This window comes from Erithacus rubecula (genome assembly GCF_903797595.1).
Source record: "Erithacus rubecula genome assembly, chromosome: 2".
In the NCBI taxonomy this organism is placed as follows: domain Eukaryota; kingdom Metazoa; phylum Chordata; class Aves; order Passeriformes; family Muscicapidae; genus Erithacus; species Erithacus rubecula.
In genome coordinates, this window is record NC_136685.1 from 17,151,178 (window position 1) to 17,171,694 (window position 20,517).

The 20,517-nt window shown below is 39.4% G+C and overlaps 2 protein-coding genes across 3 annotated transcripts in view; one reads left to right on the plus strand and one right to left on the minus strand.

Moving 5' to 3' along the window:
• Positions 1–20,517, plus strand: part of EIPR1 (EARP complex and GARP complex interacting protein 1) — a 242,999-nt gene that overhangs the window by 43,858 nt on the left and 178,624 nt on the right. The gene's annotated exons all lie outside the window — the stretch shown is intronic.
• Positions 1–20,517, minus strand: part of COLEC11 (collectin subfamily member 11) — a 36,976-nt gene that overhangs the window by 2,310 nt on the left and 14,149 nt on the right. For both annotated transcript variants that reach the window (XM_079298459.1, XM_079298458.1), the window contains exons 2-6: positions 18,360–18,515; positions 12,576–12,647; positions 2,435–2,506; positions 1,683–1,736; positions 33–128 (exon numbers count right to left, since the gene is read on the minus strand). In XM_079298459.1, coding sequence (XP_079154585.1) covers positions 33–128; positions 1,683–1,736; positions 2,435–2,506; positions 12,576–12,647; positions 18,360–18,489 — 424 coding nt within the window. In that variant the 5' untranslated portion in view covers positions 18,490–18,515. The remainder of the gene's footprint in view (positions 1–32; positions 129–1,682; positions 1,737–2,434; positions 2,507–12,575; positions 12,648–18,359; positions 18,516–20,517) is intronic.

The window sequence follows — 20,517 nt, forward strand, 5'->3', positions numbered from 1 at the left end:
AAAAGGAAGGGACAACGGTGAAATTCACCTACCATTTTTTATGAATTTTAGCTCCGTCATCAGCTGGGCTACTTGAATATCCATCTCACCAATAGCCTTCCTTAGCTGACTGCACTCACAAGGGATGCCTGTGAAATGATATAGATAGCCCAAATCAAAAAGCTCCCTAATTTCAACAATTATCTCCACAATTTTATGCAAAGGCCCAGCGTGGCAGCCCTGGAGAAAGCTGTCTTAGAGGTAACAGACAGAAAATTAGAGCCTTCACCACCCTGAACCATTATATGATTCTCAGGGATGTCTCAACCTGTGCAGAACAGCTCAGTTCATTTCCTATGAATCTTCAGCTCCGAATAATTAGCACTAACCTAAGCACAGATAGATACTCTCTGCAAAAAATCCACAATAGTTTTAAACTAAAAACATTTTCCAACAATTCCCATTTCCAATCACATAATGCACATAACTACCTGCAAAATGCACTTCTGTTTTTGAAAGTACAGAATTTAGAATAAAGTTAGACAATAGAAAATCATATATTAACCCAAATTGGTTAATTGGTTGACAAAGATAATCTGAATGTGAGTACTAAAAGGGTAATTGTCACATCTCTGACCACAAATCTCAAAATGAGGATCAATTACTGTTTACATTTATTATGGTTTGCAGTTCTGTATGTAATTATTAAAATGTGCATTGGACTACCCAATTACTCAGCTCAGTTGTGTAAGTCAGTCTAAGAAGCACAGGGTACTCGCCCTGCAAAACTGTGCATGCTGGCCAGGTGCATGCTGGCTCAGGAATCAGAGTGACAAATTGTGTTCTCATGAGAAATCTAATCTGTGTACCTGCAGTGCACCCTGCCAGGAAGAGATGAATTCAGTCAAATCTGAACCTGCCACTCTTGCAAGGCTTGCACTTCTTATGCTAGGCTGTTTCTCTAAACAGCTGTATAGCTCTGGAAGATCCATATACCTCCATATAAGAATCTGAAGAGGAGGTGACAAGAAGACCAAGCCAGGCTCTGCTTGGTCTTGCCAAGCACTATGACAGGAAGCAATGGTCAGAAACTGATGCACAGGAAGTTCCTCCTGAACATGGGGAAGAACTTCTGTACTGTGTGGGTAACAGAGCATGGGAACAGATTGCCCAGAGAGGCTGTGGAGCCTCCCTCACTGGAGATATTCAAGAACTGTCTGGACCAATCCTGACCCATGTGCTCTGGGATTACCCTGCTTGAGCAAACTTGGACGAGGTGACCCAGTGTGGTCCTTTCCAACCTGACCCATTCTGTGATCTGTGTTCTTGACAATCTCCTGCTCCTAATAACTATAATCCATGAAGGGGCAGGAATCCATGAATCCAACCTGCTCCTTCATGTTGACTGGAAGACAAAGTGAGATATGCAGAGACATCCCTTTGCCCTGGTGATAAATGATACAGACAGTCTGACTTCACCTTCCACTAGACTTCTGGAGAGATTACTCCTCTGAGAAAGTATGATACATTGTTTTAGCACATACATCACAAGTCCAGCAGCTGCTGCAACTTCAATAATTTTAAGTCATTTGAAAATATCACAGTACCTATTAAAAATCATTCATTATTTCCCCCAGTATGTAAACAGATGCATTTTTAGTGATGAAAAGTCTTTCACATAAACAAGATGTGTTATGGATTACCTGGGTCACCATTAGGACCTGGTGGTCCTATGTCACCATTATCTCCTTTTTCACCTGAAGACATGAAAAAATACATAATGTTAATGCAGCCTTTTCTGTTAATAGTTCGTTTAGTACTTATCTATTTTTTCTCTAGTAAAATTTAAATATGGAAAGTAGAAATATGCCCAAGCAAAAATAAAGGTTTTTCTGTCTGAGTCATTCCACAACAAAGGCTAGCCAAAGCTATGAAACTTGAACTCAATATACACTTCTTGACATTCATGAACTTCACAGAACAAGTATAGTCAGATGCTGTAGAAGGCAAAGGGCTGGATATACCTAAATTTCAATTTTTAATCTACATGATTAGGTAAACACTGGTCCAAATGACTTAACCAAAGTCACATAGGAAGCCTATGGAGTAATCAACATAAGAAAACACATCTTCTGGCTCTTAAAAGTCTGTCAAAGTACAGCACATCTTCCCACTGCTTAAACTGTCCACACTTGTGTGATAGTGTGAAGTTCTTTATTTACCCTCAAACTAGGATACTCACAGTGCTTTAAGAATAATATACTGCTGTCACAGCAAAAGGTAACTGGTTGAGAGATCTCAGTGACCTGGCTGACTACAGTGTGAGAAAATTCCTACTAAGGTAAAACTGTGAGACTTGTCAGCCATTTTTCAAACCCCTAAACTTTTCTCAACATAAATGATCACACATTTTTCACCTGAAACACAAACGGAGAAACAATTGAATTAAACATACCTTTTGAACCAATAGGACCAATTTTTCCATGCCGTCCTATGCTGCCCTTCTGTCCTTTGTCACCCATTTCTCCTGCACATAACAGAAGGATGAAAGGCACAAGGTAGCAATGTAGTCTGATTCACTCAGATTCTACTGTGTTTGCAATATCAGCTTTTACAATGAACAAAACCATGCTATATCCCAAATATTCATTGAACTCCAGAGGTCTAGCTCAATCCTTGTGAAGAACTTACAAACAGCAATCTAGACAGTTGATTTTATCTTTGCTAAACAATTGACATTGACAAGGCATGAAGGTGTAATTGTCAACAGCTCTTGGCTGAAAACCACTGGAAAAGCTTTTGCAAACTTCTTTCAGCTGATCTTGATAATCATGTTGAAAATACAGAGGATTGTTGCATTGAAACATAGATGAACAGATTAAAACTATCATGGAGTTGAGAAGACATCAAGGATACCACACAATTGACTTTTCATCTCAGACAGTGACTCCACTGTAGCTGAGGACTGGCTTTGGGCTTAATGACTTATTTATATGGTATAAATACTGTCACATGAGATAGGTTTCCCTCTGTACCACACTATTAAAGCAGAGGGGATATGGAGGGACTACATGGATTGATGCCTTCTGAGGTTCCCATCCTGTAGAAATCCAAGCCCAAGACTGCTTTAGGAAATATTTTTTAAGTTGTTTTCAATGACTGTTGAAAAGATTTCTTCTTTGCTGAAAGCAACATCTGCTTTGCACTGGCCAACTACACAGGTGCAAGGAAACTGAGACAAGCTAGATGGAAAATCTATTATAGGAATCCAACAAAAGGGCTTGTGCAAACTGTCATAGCTCAGCCTCAGTTGTGGATCTATGACAACTGAAGATCTGTTGACCCCTGTTGCTACTGCAGCTGGACAGACATGCATATTTTTGAAGGTTGGATAATTTTACGACCCATTTTGTCATTACCTTTAACTTAAAAGAGAAAATCAACAGAAATCAACAACAAGTTTCAGAACATAAACTGACCACTGCTGGGCCAAGAGATGTCATCTCTATTACTCCATGAAGTCTCATACAACCCATGTCACTTTAAGACAAAAAGAAACAATTTCCTCCGAGAAGTAAATGTGTTAGATTTGTTGATCTAATTAATTATTGGCAAGTCCTACACCAATGATTTTCCTTTGTTTCTAATAAGTATCAAATTCAGACACTACAGGCTTTCACCAGAAACCAAAATATTTTTCTCTTATCTATTCCTACTGGAAGTACCATCTAGTAATCAGTTTATCAAATTGCTCTGAAAATGATATCTCTTGCTTGTATATTAATGAATTAGGATTACCATTATAGATTATGAAATGTTTGAATGTTTTCTCTTTTCAGGCTGCCACACCTGAAATTAAATAAACTCGTAGATCTAATGCATAGATAAAATAAAATATATAAAATTATTTCATTTCCTTTGTCACAGAAACTGGCTAGAAAATGAACTTGTTTTCAGTCACAGCCAGTAAAACCGATGTGCTCTGCTCAGAAGTAAAAGGAAAGTGTGTTATCTCAAGCAATGAAGACATATATTAAATCTCCTTTCCTCATTAAAAGAATTGTTCACATTTGGGTTTCTCTTACAGTGACTAACCCCTGCTTTCACTTCAGGGGCTTGGTTATTCTGCTTCTTCTGCAGAATAAATCACAAAGTTTCAAGAGACACCCATCTGCCTTGAGGGTTTCAAAAGTTTTAATACCTTTTGTAAAGCCCTTTTTAGTGGCCCTATGGTTGTCAAAAATGCAGTCTGAGGAGTCTTAATGAAACCAGGAAGTGAAAGCTGGAAAGAAATGGGGACAATAAAAGAAATTAAGTCTCCATAGACCAAAAATAGAAAATCAAACACAAAGAGTGAATAGAGAACTGAAGAAAATCATCTGTCATCTCTCAGATGAAGGTGGTATACACTGGAACCAATTACAGAAGATTTAAAGGATTTGGGAAGGAACTGAAGAGGAGGAATTTCTAAATTATCTGCTTGGTGGCTTTTGCAGGCCTACAAACAAGTGGAGAAATAAAATTTGAGAGATGAATGGTGGGCTGCAAAACAAGTGAAAAATGGAGGGGTTTGACTCTGTGCAATATTATAAATGGGGGTCATAGAGTATGGACAATCTCTTCAGAATTAATTGGAACAGACAAGAAGGTATAAAACTACCTAGAAACAGAAAAAGACACCAAAAAGACAAATCTATCCAAAATGCAAATTCACCGTGTCACAGACAGATTTAATTGAGTCAGGTTAAAAAGAAGAGAGCAATAGTTTTCTTCGCAAATGTAAGGATTTTAAGACAAATCAAATCAAATTCATGATTTGACACAGAGGACATCACAGACACCTACCTAACAAGGAAAGTAGAAGTGTACCAAACCACACAAAGGCCTCTTGAATCTAGTGCCATCTTTGACAGCAATCTGCAGAGGATACTTAGAAAAAGAACATAAGATATAGATGAAGATTAAAAAGCCTTTCCCCAGTGCACCTCGATAGTCTTGCAGCAGTCAGCATTCCCAATGCAAATTGCTAGCCTGACTTGAATGGGAATGATATTTTTAAAGGATATAATGATGCTATAGTAGTAATCTTTATTCAGGACACTTCATTTTTAAAAAACTATTGGCAACTGGAAATCAGAAAATTCCATATATGTCAACAGGCTACAGAACTGCTTTACATTGAAAAATCTGAATTATTCACCCCAACGAAGGTCAGTGACTGGTGAGGGAACAATGTCCACAGTAAGTTACATCTTATCATAGAATCATGAAATGAGAGGAGTAGGAAGCAACCTTAAAGATCATCTAGCACCAATCCCTTCCATGGACATGGACATCTTCCACTAGACCACATTACTCAGGGCCCCATCCAACATGCCTTTGAACACTCTTTGAGGGATGAAGAATCCACAGTTTCTCTGGGAAACTTGTCCCAGGGTCTTGCCATCCTCACAGTAAAGAATTTCATCCTTATATCTAATCTAAATCTACCCTATTTTAGTTTAAAGCCATTCTTCCTTGTCCTATTATTACATGCCCTTGTAAACAGTCCCTTTCCAGCTTTCTTGTAGGTCTCTTTTACTGGAATCAGTAAAATATTCTTTATTCTTCTTTACTGGAAGAGGCTCTAAGGTCTCCCTGGAGCCTTCTCTAATGCATGTTGAAGAAGCCAAACTCTCAGCCTGTCTTCAAGGCAGAGGTGTCCCATCCCTCTGATCATCTTTGTGGCTCTCCTCTGGACTTGCTCCAGCAGGTCCATGTCCATTTTATGTTGTGTGCCCCAGATCCAGAGGCAGCACTCCAGCCAGGCTTCTCAAGAGAGCAGAGTGGGAGAATTGCTTCCCAAATCCTGCTGCCCACGCTGTTGTTAATGCAGCCAAGCTGTGGTTTCATTTCTGACTGCAAGGGCAGCTCATGCTGAGCTTCTCTTCAACCAACACCCCCATGCTCTTTGCCTCCAGGCTGCTCTCAATCCATTCTCTTCCCAGTCTGTATTTGTGCTTGGGATTGCCCCAACCCAGGTGCAGGACCTTGAACTTGGTCTTCACGGGCCACCTGAAGCCTGTGCAGGTCCCTCTGGGTGGAATTCCTTCCCTCCAGCATGTTGACTGTGCCACACAGGCCAGTGGCATTGACAAACTTGCAGAGGGTGCCCTCCATCCCACCATCTGTGTCACCAACAGTGCTAAACAAATATTCTTACATGAATGAACACTGCATAATCACAGGAGGCATTTTATATAGCTGGGGCAAATCAATTTCACCCAGCATTAGCCATCCTAAAGTTAGGGTTTTTAGTCTAAGATATTTATCTAAACTCCAACAGCAGGCAATGGAAAAATAAACACCTCTCAGTAGTGATCCTACCCACTCATGTAAGGCAGGTATCATAATGGCAAAGTGATATTCTTAAAGCCTTGCATAAAAAAAAAAAAAGGAGGGGAAAAAAGAGCAAATTATTATCAATCTATATTGACTAGAAACCAGAATAGTCAGAAAATTTGCAAAGGAAAGTAAAGCTAGTGAGAAAAAATCCAATCCAGGAAGGCAGCAGAAAATTTTAAAGGATTCAAAAGTACATTCAAAACAAAAATGAAAATAGTATGGTACACTCCTGAATGGAGGAGTTTCTATTTGGAGACAAGCAAAGAAAAATAACTGCCCTCATGAAATATTGTCTTGTTAGAATTATGTTAACAACACAATACCAAACTTCATCAAACCAGTGGTCCCTCTAGCCCAAGACTTTTTTTCCTGTGATGGCAGCAGAAGGTGCAGGAAGACCCCACAACCACAGCCACTGTCTGCAGGTGGAATAGCTGGATCTGTCCCCAGCAGCTTCAGAGGGTGCCTCCTAGTTCAGGTACGATGGGATGTGGTGATTCTGTAATCTTGATTATAACCTCCTCAGACTACTCTGTCCAAATACAAGAGTCTCAGCCTGTCCCATTTCTCCTTATGAGGCAGCTCCTCTTTTTCACATTTTTGGTGCCCATCTCTCACCTCTCAACTCCTTCTTGAGAGAAAGAGGCCAGAAAAACATTCTTGAAACAGTGCATGTCAGATTTTTGCACAGAACAAAAAAATCAGCTGCAAAAAGAAGCTTCCTGTTTTGTCCTTTGTCATCCTTTTGTGATGATGGGCAGTGTTCTTTTGGCCTTGGGACTCTTGCTAATGACTTCAGAGCAGTCCTTGAGTTTTAAGTGACAGTTTGGGGGTTTTGGCATCATTTAAGTATGGATTAAATCATGCATCCCTAATTTCCCTGGACAATATATTTATTTACATTGAAGCCCATCTGCCACTTTTTTGCCCACTCAGTTTAGCAGCATTTTCTCAAAATCCTGTTGAGTTCAGGTGGAACTGAAAGACAGTTTTGAACCAGATACTCACTTTGTGAATTCACAGCTGTCAATGTCAGGACTTTTATATGGAATAGTGCCTGCAGCACTCCTTAGCGAGCAATAAATTCATGTAGAAATTGACTCAAAAATGCAAAGGATTGATTGATTACATATTAATGAGCAATCAGTAATAATAAAATATAAATTAAGATATTATTACCTCTTTTTAGAATTTGATTATACAAATGACTGAGCACTCTGGCTCCAATCCAGTTAAATTAATGAGTCTTCTCTTCTACTTAAGAGGCTGTGTCTGTATTAGTCAACTAAATGCCTGGGACTATTCCCTGGCAGTGGGAAACAGGTAGTCAAGAATGGGACACTCCATAATTCTAAATTGTCTTACTCTTCAAGCCAGGATAATCTTGCAAGCTGATCATTGTGTTAGCTCCCAAAATATACCCAAGAATTGCCCGGGAGAGTGTTAGCTGACAAAAGCCAAAATCACTGTGCTAACACTGCACAGGTAGAGACAGTTGAATTCCAAGCCCAATAACAGTATGTGACTCTGTATCACATACCACTATAGTTGTCTACAAATTAAGTACACTTGTATAAAGGCTGAAATTAAAATACTCAAATAATATACATTTTAAATGGTTATGGCTCTAAGAAAATTGAAATATCTTGAAGAACATATTTTTAATGTTCTATTCCTTTGATGCCACATTCCAAGTGTAAATCCACTTTGCCCTCCTTATTTTGATTGCTGGAAGACACTCTGGGAATATACACAGGACAGTGCTGTTACTGAACTATTTGTGAGGAATTTGAAGACATGGAAGTTACGGTCTCATAGACTGCACCAGGACTCAGATAAATAACTGAGTTTACTCCCAACATGGGAGAGCACACTACAGCCATCAGTGCAAGTGGGGAAAGTTAATTCTGTGAACTTCACAGCCCAAAATTTGCACTGCAGTATACACTGCTTTCATCTGAAACAGCCATTGTACTTGACCCAGTGTTCTGTGCTTTACATAAGGCCAACACAGTTTCCTATTCTGCTGACATGCTATGCATCATAATTGACCTATACAATTAATTAAAAGCAATGAGGAAAGTAAATGGAATTTAACCTTAATCAGCACCCAATGACTTCAGTATTTCTGATGTCACCCTGAAGCATCAGGACAGTCAGAGCAAAATTAATTTCAGGCAAACACCAGAAAGTTTTAGTTTTTACTTTTCTAAGTAGCCAAATCTGAAAATATCATGAGGAAATGATATGATAAAAACATTTGCAGCACTTTCTGATCTTGAGCTGTTCAGGTCAAATATGCCATAAAAAGATAGTTTCTTTTGTAAGTGATTTTATGGTTATTATACACCTATGAAATTCAAAGAAACTAAACACATTTTTTTGATCATGAACTTGCTAGAAAAATGAAGCAAAGAAAGGGGAAAGAAAAGAAATTAAAGAAAAAAGATTAGTGTGATTTTGATAATGTAAATTAAGATCAAAAATAGAAAACTCTACAAATGTGGTAGAAGGAGTACAATTTCTCCCTCATGTAAACCATCACTTAATCAAAGAGGAGAAAAATAGAATCAAATTTAACAGCTTTTATCAACAGAAGGAGCCAAATATTAGACCAAGACAAAAATTATCAGGTTTCAAGAGAAACACAAGGGGTTGAACACATGCTAATAGGCTGACTGAAATTCAACAGACTGCATAGAAGCAGAGTTGCTGTCCATGGGTGTTTTTAGGAGCAAAGGCAATGTCAAGTGATTTTTGCCAAACATGTTGTTATATTTTATCTTTATCTGAATGTTCCATCTTCTGGATAAGAAATAGGAAAATCCTTATTCTGCTGGAAGAGAATATACTCAGTCTCCTGCAGCTTGAGGGTATAAATACACATTAAATACACTCTGTGAAGGTTAACCAGAGACTGAAAGGTCAGGAGGCTGAAAGGTTTTTCCAGGTCAGATTTGGATATTCTTCTGTGTTCTTTCCACAGAGTAGAAATTACATCTGTGAAGTCTGTTTGCTTATCCAGTCAACACTGGCATTCAAAGTATACTGGATACACTACCATGATGAAAAGTGGTGATATATAATCCAAATTGTTCTTGAGGTATCTCTGTTTTTTTCTTTGACAAAGCACTTGTGGAAAAGGAGTTGATGAAGACAAATATCTACAAAACGTACAGCATTAATGAAAGATTAGTTAATTAGAACTTATTTTAAACAAGAGGTTATTAGTAGAAATTTCTGGATGCAAAAAGGAAAGCAGAAAAATATGTTGCTACAGAAGTAGTAAGAAATTTTGCCTGTGTTTAGTTGAAAGTGTTATCTGGAAAAATACCAATATAGCATGCATTGATATTCAATTTTTGTTAATCTATTTTCTGTTTAGTGCTTTCCTTGCCTTTGTCTCTGCTGGCAAGATCTGCTCTCTGGCCACCCAGTTCTGTATGTCTGGTAGCCAAGATCTGGGGAGGACAAGCTGCTCCTGGCAGCTGACAACTGAGAAAGGGACTGCTTCACCTGGATGTACCTGAGCCCATGGTCCTGCCCACAGGGCTCTCAGGTGCTGAGGGCTGTGCTGCAAGGCTGCCACAGCAGAACCAGCAGCTGCTAATGAGCCCTTCACTCGTTAGGAAGGAAAGGGAGAAGAAGTAGAAGATGCTCCATGCTGCAGGAATGGTTGGTGCATCAGGGGATGGCCCTGGCAGTCAGGAGGAGCTTGACAAGCTGCAGAAATGTGTGGACAGGAATATCATGGGTTCAGCCAGGTCCCATGTTCCTCACTTTTGATGCTTTGATGAAGTCTGACCATTGGCTGGATAAAAAAAATTCCTTTGCCTAAGAGGATCCAGAGATTTTTGGGCCATCATACACGAGAAGCAAAGCGAAGTCCAGTTGAGGAAGATGGTTTTACTTAGCTTGGAATAGCTTGGAATACAGAAAGATAAGGGGAACTTAACTGCAGTCTTCCACTACTTACAAGAAGTTTCTAGACAAGATGCAGACTCTTTTATTCTCATACTCACACAGAGAAAGGGAAAAATGCAATGATTACAAGTTGCAACAGGTCTTTCACGATTACACCAGTGAAACAAAATGATCAAAATGTATTTGGAATCTCCATCCTTGGAGATTTTCAAAAGTCTGCAGGACCAGGCCCTGTGAAGCCTGCTCTCATATTGAAGTCTGTCCTGTTTAAAGCAGGAGGTTGGACTGGATGAGCTCTTCAAAAGCTTTTAACCTATATAATTCCATTATACTTCACTTCATGCTCCAATGCCTTACAAGAGCCAAAATTTTAGTTTCCTTTTTTTTTTAAAGGGTCATCCTTGAAAGTACATTTACATAAGGGAAATACACTGACTGAACACACACACACATCTCATGGAAGTCATGCATTTTTCAGTGCACTGTAGGAGGAAGAGCTCTAGCTATGGATTTTGGTCCCAGGGTAATCAGTATCAGACTTCTATAACTGCCTAAAAGAACAACATAATGGATCATGAATCATCATAAGGAAGTATAAATTATTGCTAAAATAGAAAGAAAGATTGTAAACTCAGTTCAGTAAAAAGTAATTCCAACCTTCTAACGGCAGGAATGTCAATCTTTCCTTTCAATATTGAAATCAAAGGCTTTGACTCTTCCTAATTTGAACCTTACGGAACACAAACGTCCTGGAAAACTGATGAAGGTCAAATTTTCTCCTTGCTTCAGGAGGAAAACAAATGTGAAAACACAGAATTTCCTGCAAGACAGAATTGCTGTTTCTCTCTGCTGCATAACTGAACATTGTTGAGCACCATTCCTCTCAAGAGCTCAAAATATTTTTGAATTACAATGCAAACAAATTTATCACCATTTTCCCATATCCAAAAATTGTGGGAATACTCATGTTCATCTTTGCCTATTATGGCTTACTGCCTTCCCTCAATGGTTTTAATTAAGATATCGTGAGTGCTCAAATTGAAAGAAAGAAAGAAAGAAAGAAAGAAAGAAAGAAAGGAAGAAAGGAAGAAAGGGAGGAAGAAAGGAAGAAAGGAAGAAAGGAAGAAAGGAAGAAAGGAAGAAAGGAAGAAGAAAGGAAAGAAGAAGAAAGAAGGAAAAGAAGAAAGAAGAAAGAAGAAAGAAAGAAAGGAAAAGAAGAAAGAGAAGAAAGAAGAAAGAAGAAAGAAAGAAAGAAAGAAAGAAGAAGAAGAAAGAAGAAAGGAAAGAAGAAAGGAAGAAAGAAAGAAAGAAAGAAAGAAAGAAAGAAAGAAAGAAAGAAAGAAAGAAAGAAAGAAAGAAAGAAAGAAAGAAGAAAATAGAGCCTTCTGAATTTTTTCCCTCTAATCTAATATGAGGTTTTCATTTGCAGCAGGAGAATTATGGAGGAAACATTATGATGCCTTTCTTCATAGATACCTTTTCTAAAAATAAAGATTTTTTTTTTTAATTTCCAAAATACATCTTTTTAACCAAAGGTAATACTTAGTCTAAAAATGAGTGCATGTAGTTGTACTGGTTTTGGCTAAATTAAATTAATTTTTATCATTGCATCTCGGAGAGTGCCATATTTGGGATTTGTGACCAAAGCAATGTTGACAACACAGAAATATATTCATTATTGCTGAGCAGTGCTTGCACAAGATTAAGGCATTTTCTGCTCATCACCCCACCCCACCAGTGAGGCTGGGAGTGCATGAGAAGGTGGGAGGGGACACAGCCAGGACAACTGATCCCAAGTGACCCCAGGGAAATTCCCTAACTGCTGGCACTGTGCTCAGTACGTGAAGCTGGGGGCAGAAGAAGGAACAGGGGGCATTTGGAGTGATGATGTTTGTCTTCCCAAATTACTGTTATGTGTGATGGGCCCTGCTCTCCTGGGCATGGCTGAACACCTGCCTGCCCTTGGGAAACACTGGATTAATTCCTTGTTATGCTTCACTTGTTTGCATGTGGCCTTTGCTTTCCCTATTAAATTGTCTTTATCTCAACTCAAGGGTTTTCTCACTATCACCCTTCTCATTCTCTCCCCCACCCAAAGCAGGGGATGAGTGAGTGGCTACGTGGGGCTGAGCTGCTGGCTGGGGTTAAACCACAACAGCAGTAAACAGAAATGCACAAGGAAGAATTAGTCACCAGGATAAGGAAGAAGGACCCTCATCATCATCTCACCAGAAACAGCAGCATTTTCTCAGGAATGACTTTCAAGACATCTTCTTTATCAAAGTTACCTTTTTCTCCTGGAGGTCCAACTCTGCCTGGACGACCTGGAGCACCTTTCTCCCCCTTTTCTCCAGCCTCCCCTGTTGATAAAAAAGAAAACAAGAAGAAGAATCATATTAAACCAGGACTATTTTCTGTTAGCAGAGTGACAAGGATGCCATTCTCTCCAGTGAAAAAAATAGAAGTAGACGTGATCTAACATATTTACTTGACGGGATGGAAAACAGATTTTTCTTCAATTGATGTAGACATTGGTAAACCTTGTCAAGACATTATTGAAGTCTTATACAACAGGTCTAGTTTTACATCACTGATCTCCAAAAAGCCAACAGCACAACTCACTTAAGTAGAAGCTTCAGAATCAGACTCCAACTTAGCACATAAACTTCTCTTTCCAAGCCTCTGCTAAGGACATGCTTAAGTCTCAAGTGAAAATGGCTTACTATGACCTCGAATTAAAAGAAAATAATGTCCTTTTTAAGACCTATAAGAAGGCACTGCTACCTCCCTCATTATGGGACCATTTTTAAACATGAAAGCATTAACTCCCTACTCCATATCTTCAGCTATATACTTTTAATCTCTGAGGTATGAACCACTGTGTAGAGTATTTACACACACATAGCTTGTGGTGCATTATTATATTCAGCAATTTAAACATCACTCTCTGTAAAAAGTGTTTGCCTCCCTGGTGCCTTTCATTAAAAATTTGGGGATGCTTAGCTTGTTTTAGTTGTTTACAACTTACTGCTACTACAACTGTAGTCTGCCATTGACATAAAAATTAAAATCTCTGACAAACAGAAGTTTAAAGAATTATTTATACAGCCACCATGACAAAACAAGATTGATATGATGAAGGAGAAGAAAATTCTATGGCTTCCACAGAAAATAAAGTGCTGGTATTTAAATTTCAGAGCTAGCACAGCACATAAGATGTCCCAACACTGTATTTCTATGGAGCAGAGTGAGCATTAGCTGCTCTTCAGGAAGCTGATGGGAACACCACAGCAGCAAAGTCAATGCACAACAAGCCCAGCTCCCTGGTATAGCTGGCAGCTGATTCAGAGAGCAGTCACAGAGATGACATGTAAAAACATGTCACACCATGGTACATTTCAAATATGCAGCCTCCAGCTCTCTTTCCATCTCTCTCTTTATTGTAGACCTAGGTGGCTGTGAGCTGAACTCAGCCCTCCATCTGTTATATTTTCATTCTTCAGGCTGCTCCGGACCATCTTCCCTGCCTTCAGACATGCAAAAATAGGCCATTCTCTGACCTTAATGAGGACAAACTTCACATAATCCCCAGTGAATAATATTGTTAGTATGAAACAGGCTATAATTTGGCACATTTGGGAATGTCGCATTTTTATTATCAAGTAACCAATAGGCTCTGTATGATTGCCTTTCACCCCTCAGGGCTGGTTATGAGTTCTTTGCTTCCCAAAGATAAATCCTGACAATGACTTTTCCTTGCTCTCTGGAGGCTGAGAGCAGGCTATTACAGCCTATTGCTTCAGACGTTCTTCAGAGTGAAAGCTGTGCATTAGGGATCAATAAAATAGATCACTCTTGCTTCAGGCCATTACACTTGCCTGCATTTATTCTTATAATACAGTGACACCACATTCCTGAGTGTGGGTGTTTTAAAAACTTTCTCCAGAAGGAGATTACTCCATTACAGGCCCAGCTACAGACCAGTCGACATTTTTTTCTTATCAGATGTTTTAAGGAGCAAGACCTTGGCCAAGAGGGACTGATCAGTGGTACAGCTCAGCTTTGCCTTGTGTGAGTCCCTACTCTTGCTGTTGGTGCCCTGAGCATTGTGCAAATTGAGAAGATAAAGCCTGTACAGGTGTCATAGGCCACAAAACAATTTTCTGACAAGAAATTTCAATCAATTTAACTTTTTACCAATAAACAATAATGTTTAAATTATTGATTTGTGAAATAAAGACACCCCTGTGTCTCCTTTCTGATCTCCAGTCCCTCAATCTACAGCCAAGGCCCTTCAGCACAGGTTGGGATCTGGGCATTGTGGTCCCTACCCAGCTGATCTTTTGTTGTCTCTTCCACCAGCCACAGTCCCTTAGCGCTTGCACCTCTTGCTCTGTCTCCTCTCCATCCCTTCCTGGATATTTACTCCCAGAAACAGAACTTTCTTTGTCAGCAGAGTGCAGTACTGCTTGTGCAGCTGGGACAGGGTGAGATGTAGCTAGGAGTGCTCCACGTGCTGAGATACCCCACACTCCTAGAAGAAATTTAGCCCTGCCACCAATGTGAGCTGTGGTAGGATTATGGGTATCAGACCCTGACACTACTACAGGTTCTTCCTACATAATCTCTGGAAGAGATATTTCTTAATTCAGACTACATGTCTTAAAACTGCTGTTGATTTGCCTCCTTTTATGAATTCTTTGGGATAGGATTTGTCTATATTGATATTTGCAACTTCCTACCCTCTACATGTACCATCTACAATGTGCAATGAAAATAGCACACAAATATGTGAGCTATTAAGCATTCCTGGCTGGTGATAACTTCTTTCCATTACTCATATTCCCCAAATGAGTAGATGCACCAAGTGTGGGAGTTAAAAAATTGGGTTTTTTAATGTAGCATTCACTTTTTTATGTAATGAACATCATTGAGACTATTAAGACAACTCCTGCTTTACACTCTAGAAGGGAGACAAAACAATATGGCAAACTAAGAATTTAAGCTTTGAAAGATTTTTCTGCATTTTTTTCCCCCCACAATAGTAATAACTTCAATTTCATGTGCCTATCAAAAGACACTGGACTTCAGGAAGAATATGAGTGAGCTGTGTCGCGAGGCTTCATCATCCAATGCTTTTACACACACAGCACACTTATCTTATTATTAATATTGCTGGCTTTCTAAAACACAGTTCAGTCTGACATCTGCATTCTCAGAGCTGTGGTTTTTCCCCTACACTTTTCATCTTATTCCTTCATGCTCCTGAGTTAAAAAAATAACCAACCCACTGAAACCTGCTCACTAAAAAAAGCTTACCAAAATAACTACAAAAGACAAACAAGCTAAAAATCCACAAAAAAAAAAAAACAAACCAAAACAAAAATGCCCCAAACATACAAAAATACTCAAAACAATAACCAAACCAAAAAAAAAAAAACAAAACCAAAACAAAAAAACCACTAAAACTGATCTCTAAGACCTAAGCTATCGACCTTAATCTCATTAGTGCTTTTCCTATTATTGATGTCTTTACTGGGTTTCTTCCTCTTCCTTTTCCACCTCCATTCTCATATCATGCCCCGTCTGATTTTCTCTTTAGCTCTGTAGGATCTTAATTCATTTTGTGTCATTTTATGTTTATTTAATTTCCAGTCTCTCCATTCAGTCTCATTCTTGAGCTCTTCTTCCTTTGTTTTTTCCCTATTTTCTCTTTCTGTTCTTCTAATATTCCTCCTTTATACTCCCTGCTTTTGCATACTTTCCCCTGATGACTTTCTCCTTCTTCTTCACCCCATTTGGGTTCCACTTCTTGCATCATCTCTTAAGTGTCTATCCTCTGCCACTCACATATCCCATGGCCTCCCTCATTTCTTGCATTTTCCCCTTGTGCCTGTTTTTCCCAAATTCTGCCAGAGCCATGCCCAGCAGCAATGTGGCACTCAATTCTCCACCACTGGAAATGTTGCTGGCATCCCAGCAGAGGAGGAGATGGTGCAGATCTAAAAGCTGCAGTGAGCAAATCCTGCTGCACAGGAGCTGAAATTTGGGCACATGGCCACACGTGTGCTCAGTTTCAAGGAAGCCTTGGCCAGTGAAAAGGGTTGGAGTTGTGCCAGCAGGGGACAGCAGTATCTCATCACCACCTCTCTGAGCATAGCTGGAGCATTGAAAGCTTTTTGGGGATTTCACATTAACAGGCCATTTTGTGCTTCACTGAATTTGTGCATCAGTCTCTCTCAATTTTGCAAGGCTTATATCTTATTAAACTAAGTGAAATCATTAGCACATAGTGATTTCAGGCATTTCTCTGGTTTCCAAGCTCAAAATTGTCTTTGGCCAAAGGGTCCTGCACACCCTAAAAACACACCCCAAAAACCTCTGCTGCATGGATCCTTTAATGCAAGGATCATTATTATTAATGATAATAACGATTCTTGCACTAACATGGTAATCATGGATGCTAATTTTGACCAATTAGAAAAATAAGGAAACCAATGCAAAGAAGTCAAAAACTCATCAACTTCTTTGATATGAAAAATATTTTCAGAGCTTAGGGCTGTGGAGTCTGACTCTTTGGCTGGTATTTCATGCAAATTTGTTTAATTTGGCTGTATTCTCCTCTTAGTCACATTAGCAGACTATCTTATGCCTCTTACACAGTAAACATATCAAACAAATTAAACAACTTGACTCAAGACTTAGTCAAACTTCAGCAGGCCTGGATAAAGTGTTGTCCTGTGTAATTAGAACATCTGCAGAAGGTCTAAATATTATTAAAATCAAAGCCACTTATTGAAGTAAATAGAAAAAAAACCAACTTTTGGTTGAGTTCAGGCATCCAAGGTTATAATAATAATAATAATAATAGTAATAACTCTTTAAAAATAATAATATTCTTAAAGCAAATTGGCCAAGCACAGCCACATCCCTGTAACCCAGTTCTCTTGCCTCAAGCAAAGGGCAGCACACACAAACTGGGCAATGTTTGGAGAGGGCAGTTTACACCCAGCCAAACCCGTGGCCCAGCTTGGCTCACATTTAGCTGTGTGAACAGCTGCAGAACAGAACTGAGCCTCACCCTTCCCATCAGTCACCCAGAACAGACAATGCCTGCAGTCCATGTGGCCCTCAGGCAACTCAGGAAAGCCCAGATTTGTGGAGATAAGATTAATGGCACCAGTTCTGGTTAGGTGGGTTTTGTGACACTATGAGGCATAACTACAAGAAAAACTGAAAGATTTGTTCTGTGGTTCTTAAACAATGTTTGGGTTTTTTTATTATTATTGTTGATGATAAACTGTGGTTTTCATACCTTTTTTTTCGTCCTTAGTTAAAATGTATTTCCCCATGTTCAAAAGTGTTATATTTCAACAGAAATGTCATAGCACCCACAAGGGGAATTATTGTTATTGACTAATCAGGGCTGAAATTTCAACAACCATAATAGATGCTGTTGCTTTAAAATGCTAATTCTTCCCAGTGGTTGATTTCTTATGCAAGATTATTTCCTATGAAAAGACCAATAATTTATTATACCACCTACTTTGGGCAGGAGTTTCAGGGAATATTCTGTAAAAATATTGCCTTTTTCCACAAAAACTATAAAAATGCCAAAAACTTAACTAATGTTTGCTTTCTTTTATGAGGTATTTGAGCTTTTAAAAGATCAAAAGAAAACAAAAGACAACAAAACACAAAATAATTTGTATTACATTGCAAAATGGAAATGAAATATCTCCAGTTATAAAGTAGGGCCTGATTTTACAGTTTTTGGGTATGTGTACCAGTGCTCAGTATAAACAGAGAGAACAACCAGGCAATGTATAAGAGTAGCAAGCACTAGTGATCACAAGCAAATCTGGGAAAGTGGCCTGCATTCTCTTCACAATTTAATTTCAACTTATGGACCTTAAAACTCCATTTTCAAGGAGGCTTCAGACAGGGGCAAATAAGAGGACAACTGAGAGGCACCTTCTTTGTCTCTGTTAAAACTGTCAGTTGTGCAGTTTTAACTGTCATTTAGAAGAAAAAGATTAATATTTGAATAATGGAGCTGGCTTTCACATTACCTTTGAGGCCTGGAACAAGAATCTGAACAGAGCACGACTCCTCTGCAATGTGTTGAGGATATCCAGATCTTAGCAGTGACAGGAAGGCAAGGCTAATTAGAGTCACCAAGAAAACCAGATCTCTCTTCATAATGAGCACTTACAGGTCACTGACTCCTAAACAAAAGAATGAATAAACAGTTATAAGAATTCCAAAGGCTTTCAACAGTTTCTGAGCACATGCAGCATCCCACTACCATCACAGTATATATTTGTGTGCCATAACCACACTGCTTGAGCAGCACATGTGCAGCACCTCCAAGCAGGTTATGTGTTCCTCAAACACACATGAAACAGGCAGCAGCACATTTAACAGGTTTTCTTGATGTTAGACTGGATGGGATAAAGCTCAGGAGAAATTTAATTAAACAAGAAGGAGATTAAACAATGCTAATAATAGGCAATTCTTTGTTCATAATTTCTCATTGAAGGAGCAATCTGGAAAGGTGAAGGGAGATGATACAGCATGCAGTCTTAGAATCACAGAATTACTTAGACTGGAAAAAGCCTCTAAGATCATCAGCAAATCATTAACCCAGGACTGCCAAGTCCAGCACTAAGCCATGTTCCCAAGTGCCACATCTATATATCTTTGAAATAAGTCCAGGGATGGTGACTCAACTGCTTGCCTGAGCAGCTTGTTCCAGTGCTGGACAACCCTTTCCATGAAATATTTTTTTCCTATATACAATCTGAACTCCCTCTGGCACAACTTGAGGCCATTTCTTCCTGTCCTATTCCTTGTAACCTGGGAAAAAACACCATCTCCACCCTGGCTACAACTCCTTTTGAGTAATTGTAAAGATCAACAAGGTCTCCCCTGCACGTCCTTTTCTCTAAACTCCATTCCTCATGGGACTTGTGCTCCAGACCCTTCACCAGCTCTGCTGTCCTTCTCTGGACATGCTCAGCACCTCCATGTCCTTCTTGTAGTGAGGGCCCAGAACTGTACACAGGTTATGAGGTGTAAACTCACCAGTGCCAAGTACAGGGGAAAATCCCTGCCCTGGTCCTGCTGGCCACACCATTGCTGATAAAGGACAGGATGTCATTGGCCTTCTTGGCCATCTGGCCTTGCCCTGGAAGTTGTCAGTACTAAATTCCCACTTAGAGTGGATTCTGCTTTAAAGAGGCAATTCAGTAACAGATGAGACCAACTCAGAGGCCTGAAAGTTCACTTCCCATCTACCTGAGCACTGGAATTGTGCCCAAGCAAATTGTCTGATAAAATAGCCCTCGTATAAGTCATTGAGGGTGGGAGGCAGGTAATATTTCACTCTATCATTCAATAAAGTTGAATCAGAGTCTTCAATAACTCCTGAAGAGAATCACCTTTGAAACATATCCTAGTCTAAGCTGACAAGTGAAATGGCTTGCCTGAAATTAGACTGTGAAGAGATGTCTCAGAAAACAACCAAACAGAAATGGAGTGTGTGTGAAAGAACTGTCAAAAGACAGTATTTAGGGGGCCTGTAAGAATACCTTGACAAAAGTGTTATTTATGTATTTCTGATATGTTTTTTTCAGTCTGTCCTTAACCAGAGCTCTGTACTACACAAATAAGGTGAAAGTCATAATAGGTTTTTTATCATCTTTTATAGCCACCATAAGGACATGTGCATTTTACATCTAGAGCAAGAAGATTGAGCTGTATTAATTTTCACTCCCTGAATCCCTTCAAAAATAAGTCAGCTAAGATTAGGCACAGGTGTGGGACCAGTATGTGGGTCTGTATGCCTCAACATATTGGGGATCTAGGAGAGTGGAATTGTTATTTTTGAGATGGCCTGAAGGTATTAACTGGCATAACAGATACCTTAGCAGCAAGGCCAAGTAGATGACTTTGGAGTTGAGGGAATAAATTGTCCCTCTGAATTACTACAGTTTGTGCTTCCATTATCCCCTAGGAGACCATAGCAAGGGAATCTGATGGGAGCAGACTTTGTCTCCTTCCTCATGTGTGGAGGGCACTGTGTGAGCTACAGGCCAGGTTTCCCTGCCTCACAACCCCCTTGCTACACCATCTATTGCCACATCCACTATTGCCACTGCCATCTATTGCAGGACAGGGGGATGCCAAAACACACCCCTAAGTTCTTACTGATCATCCAGACCTGGT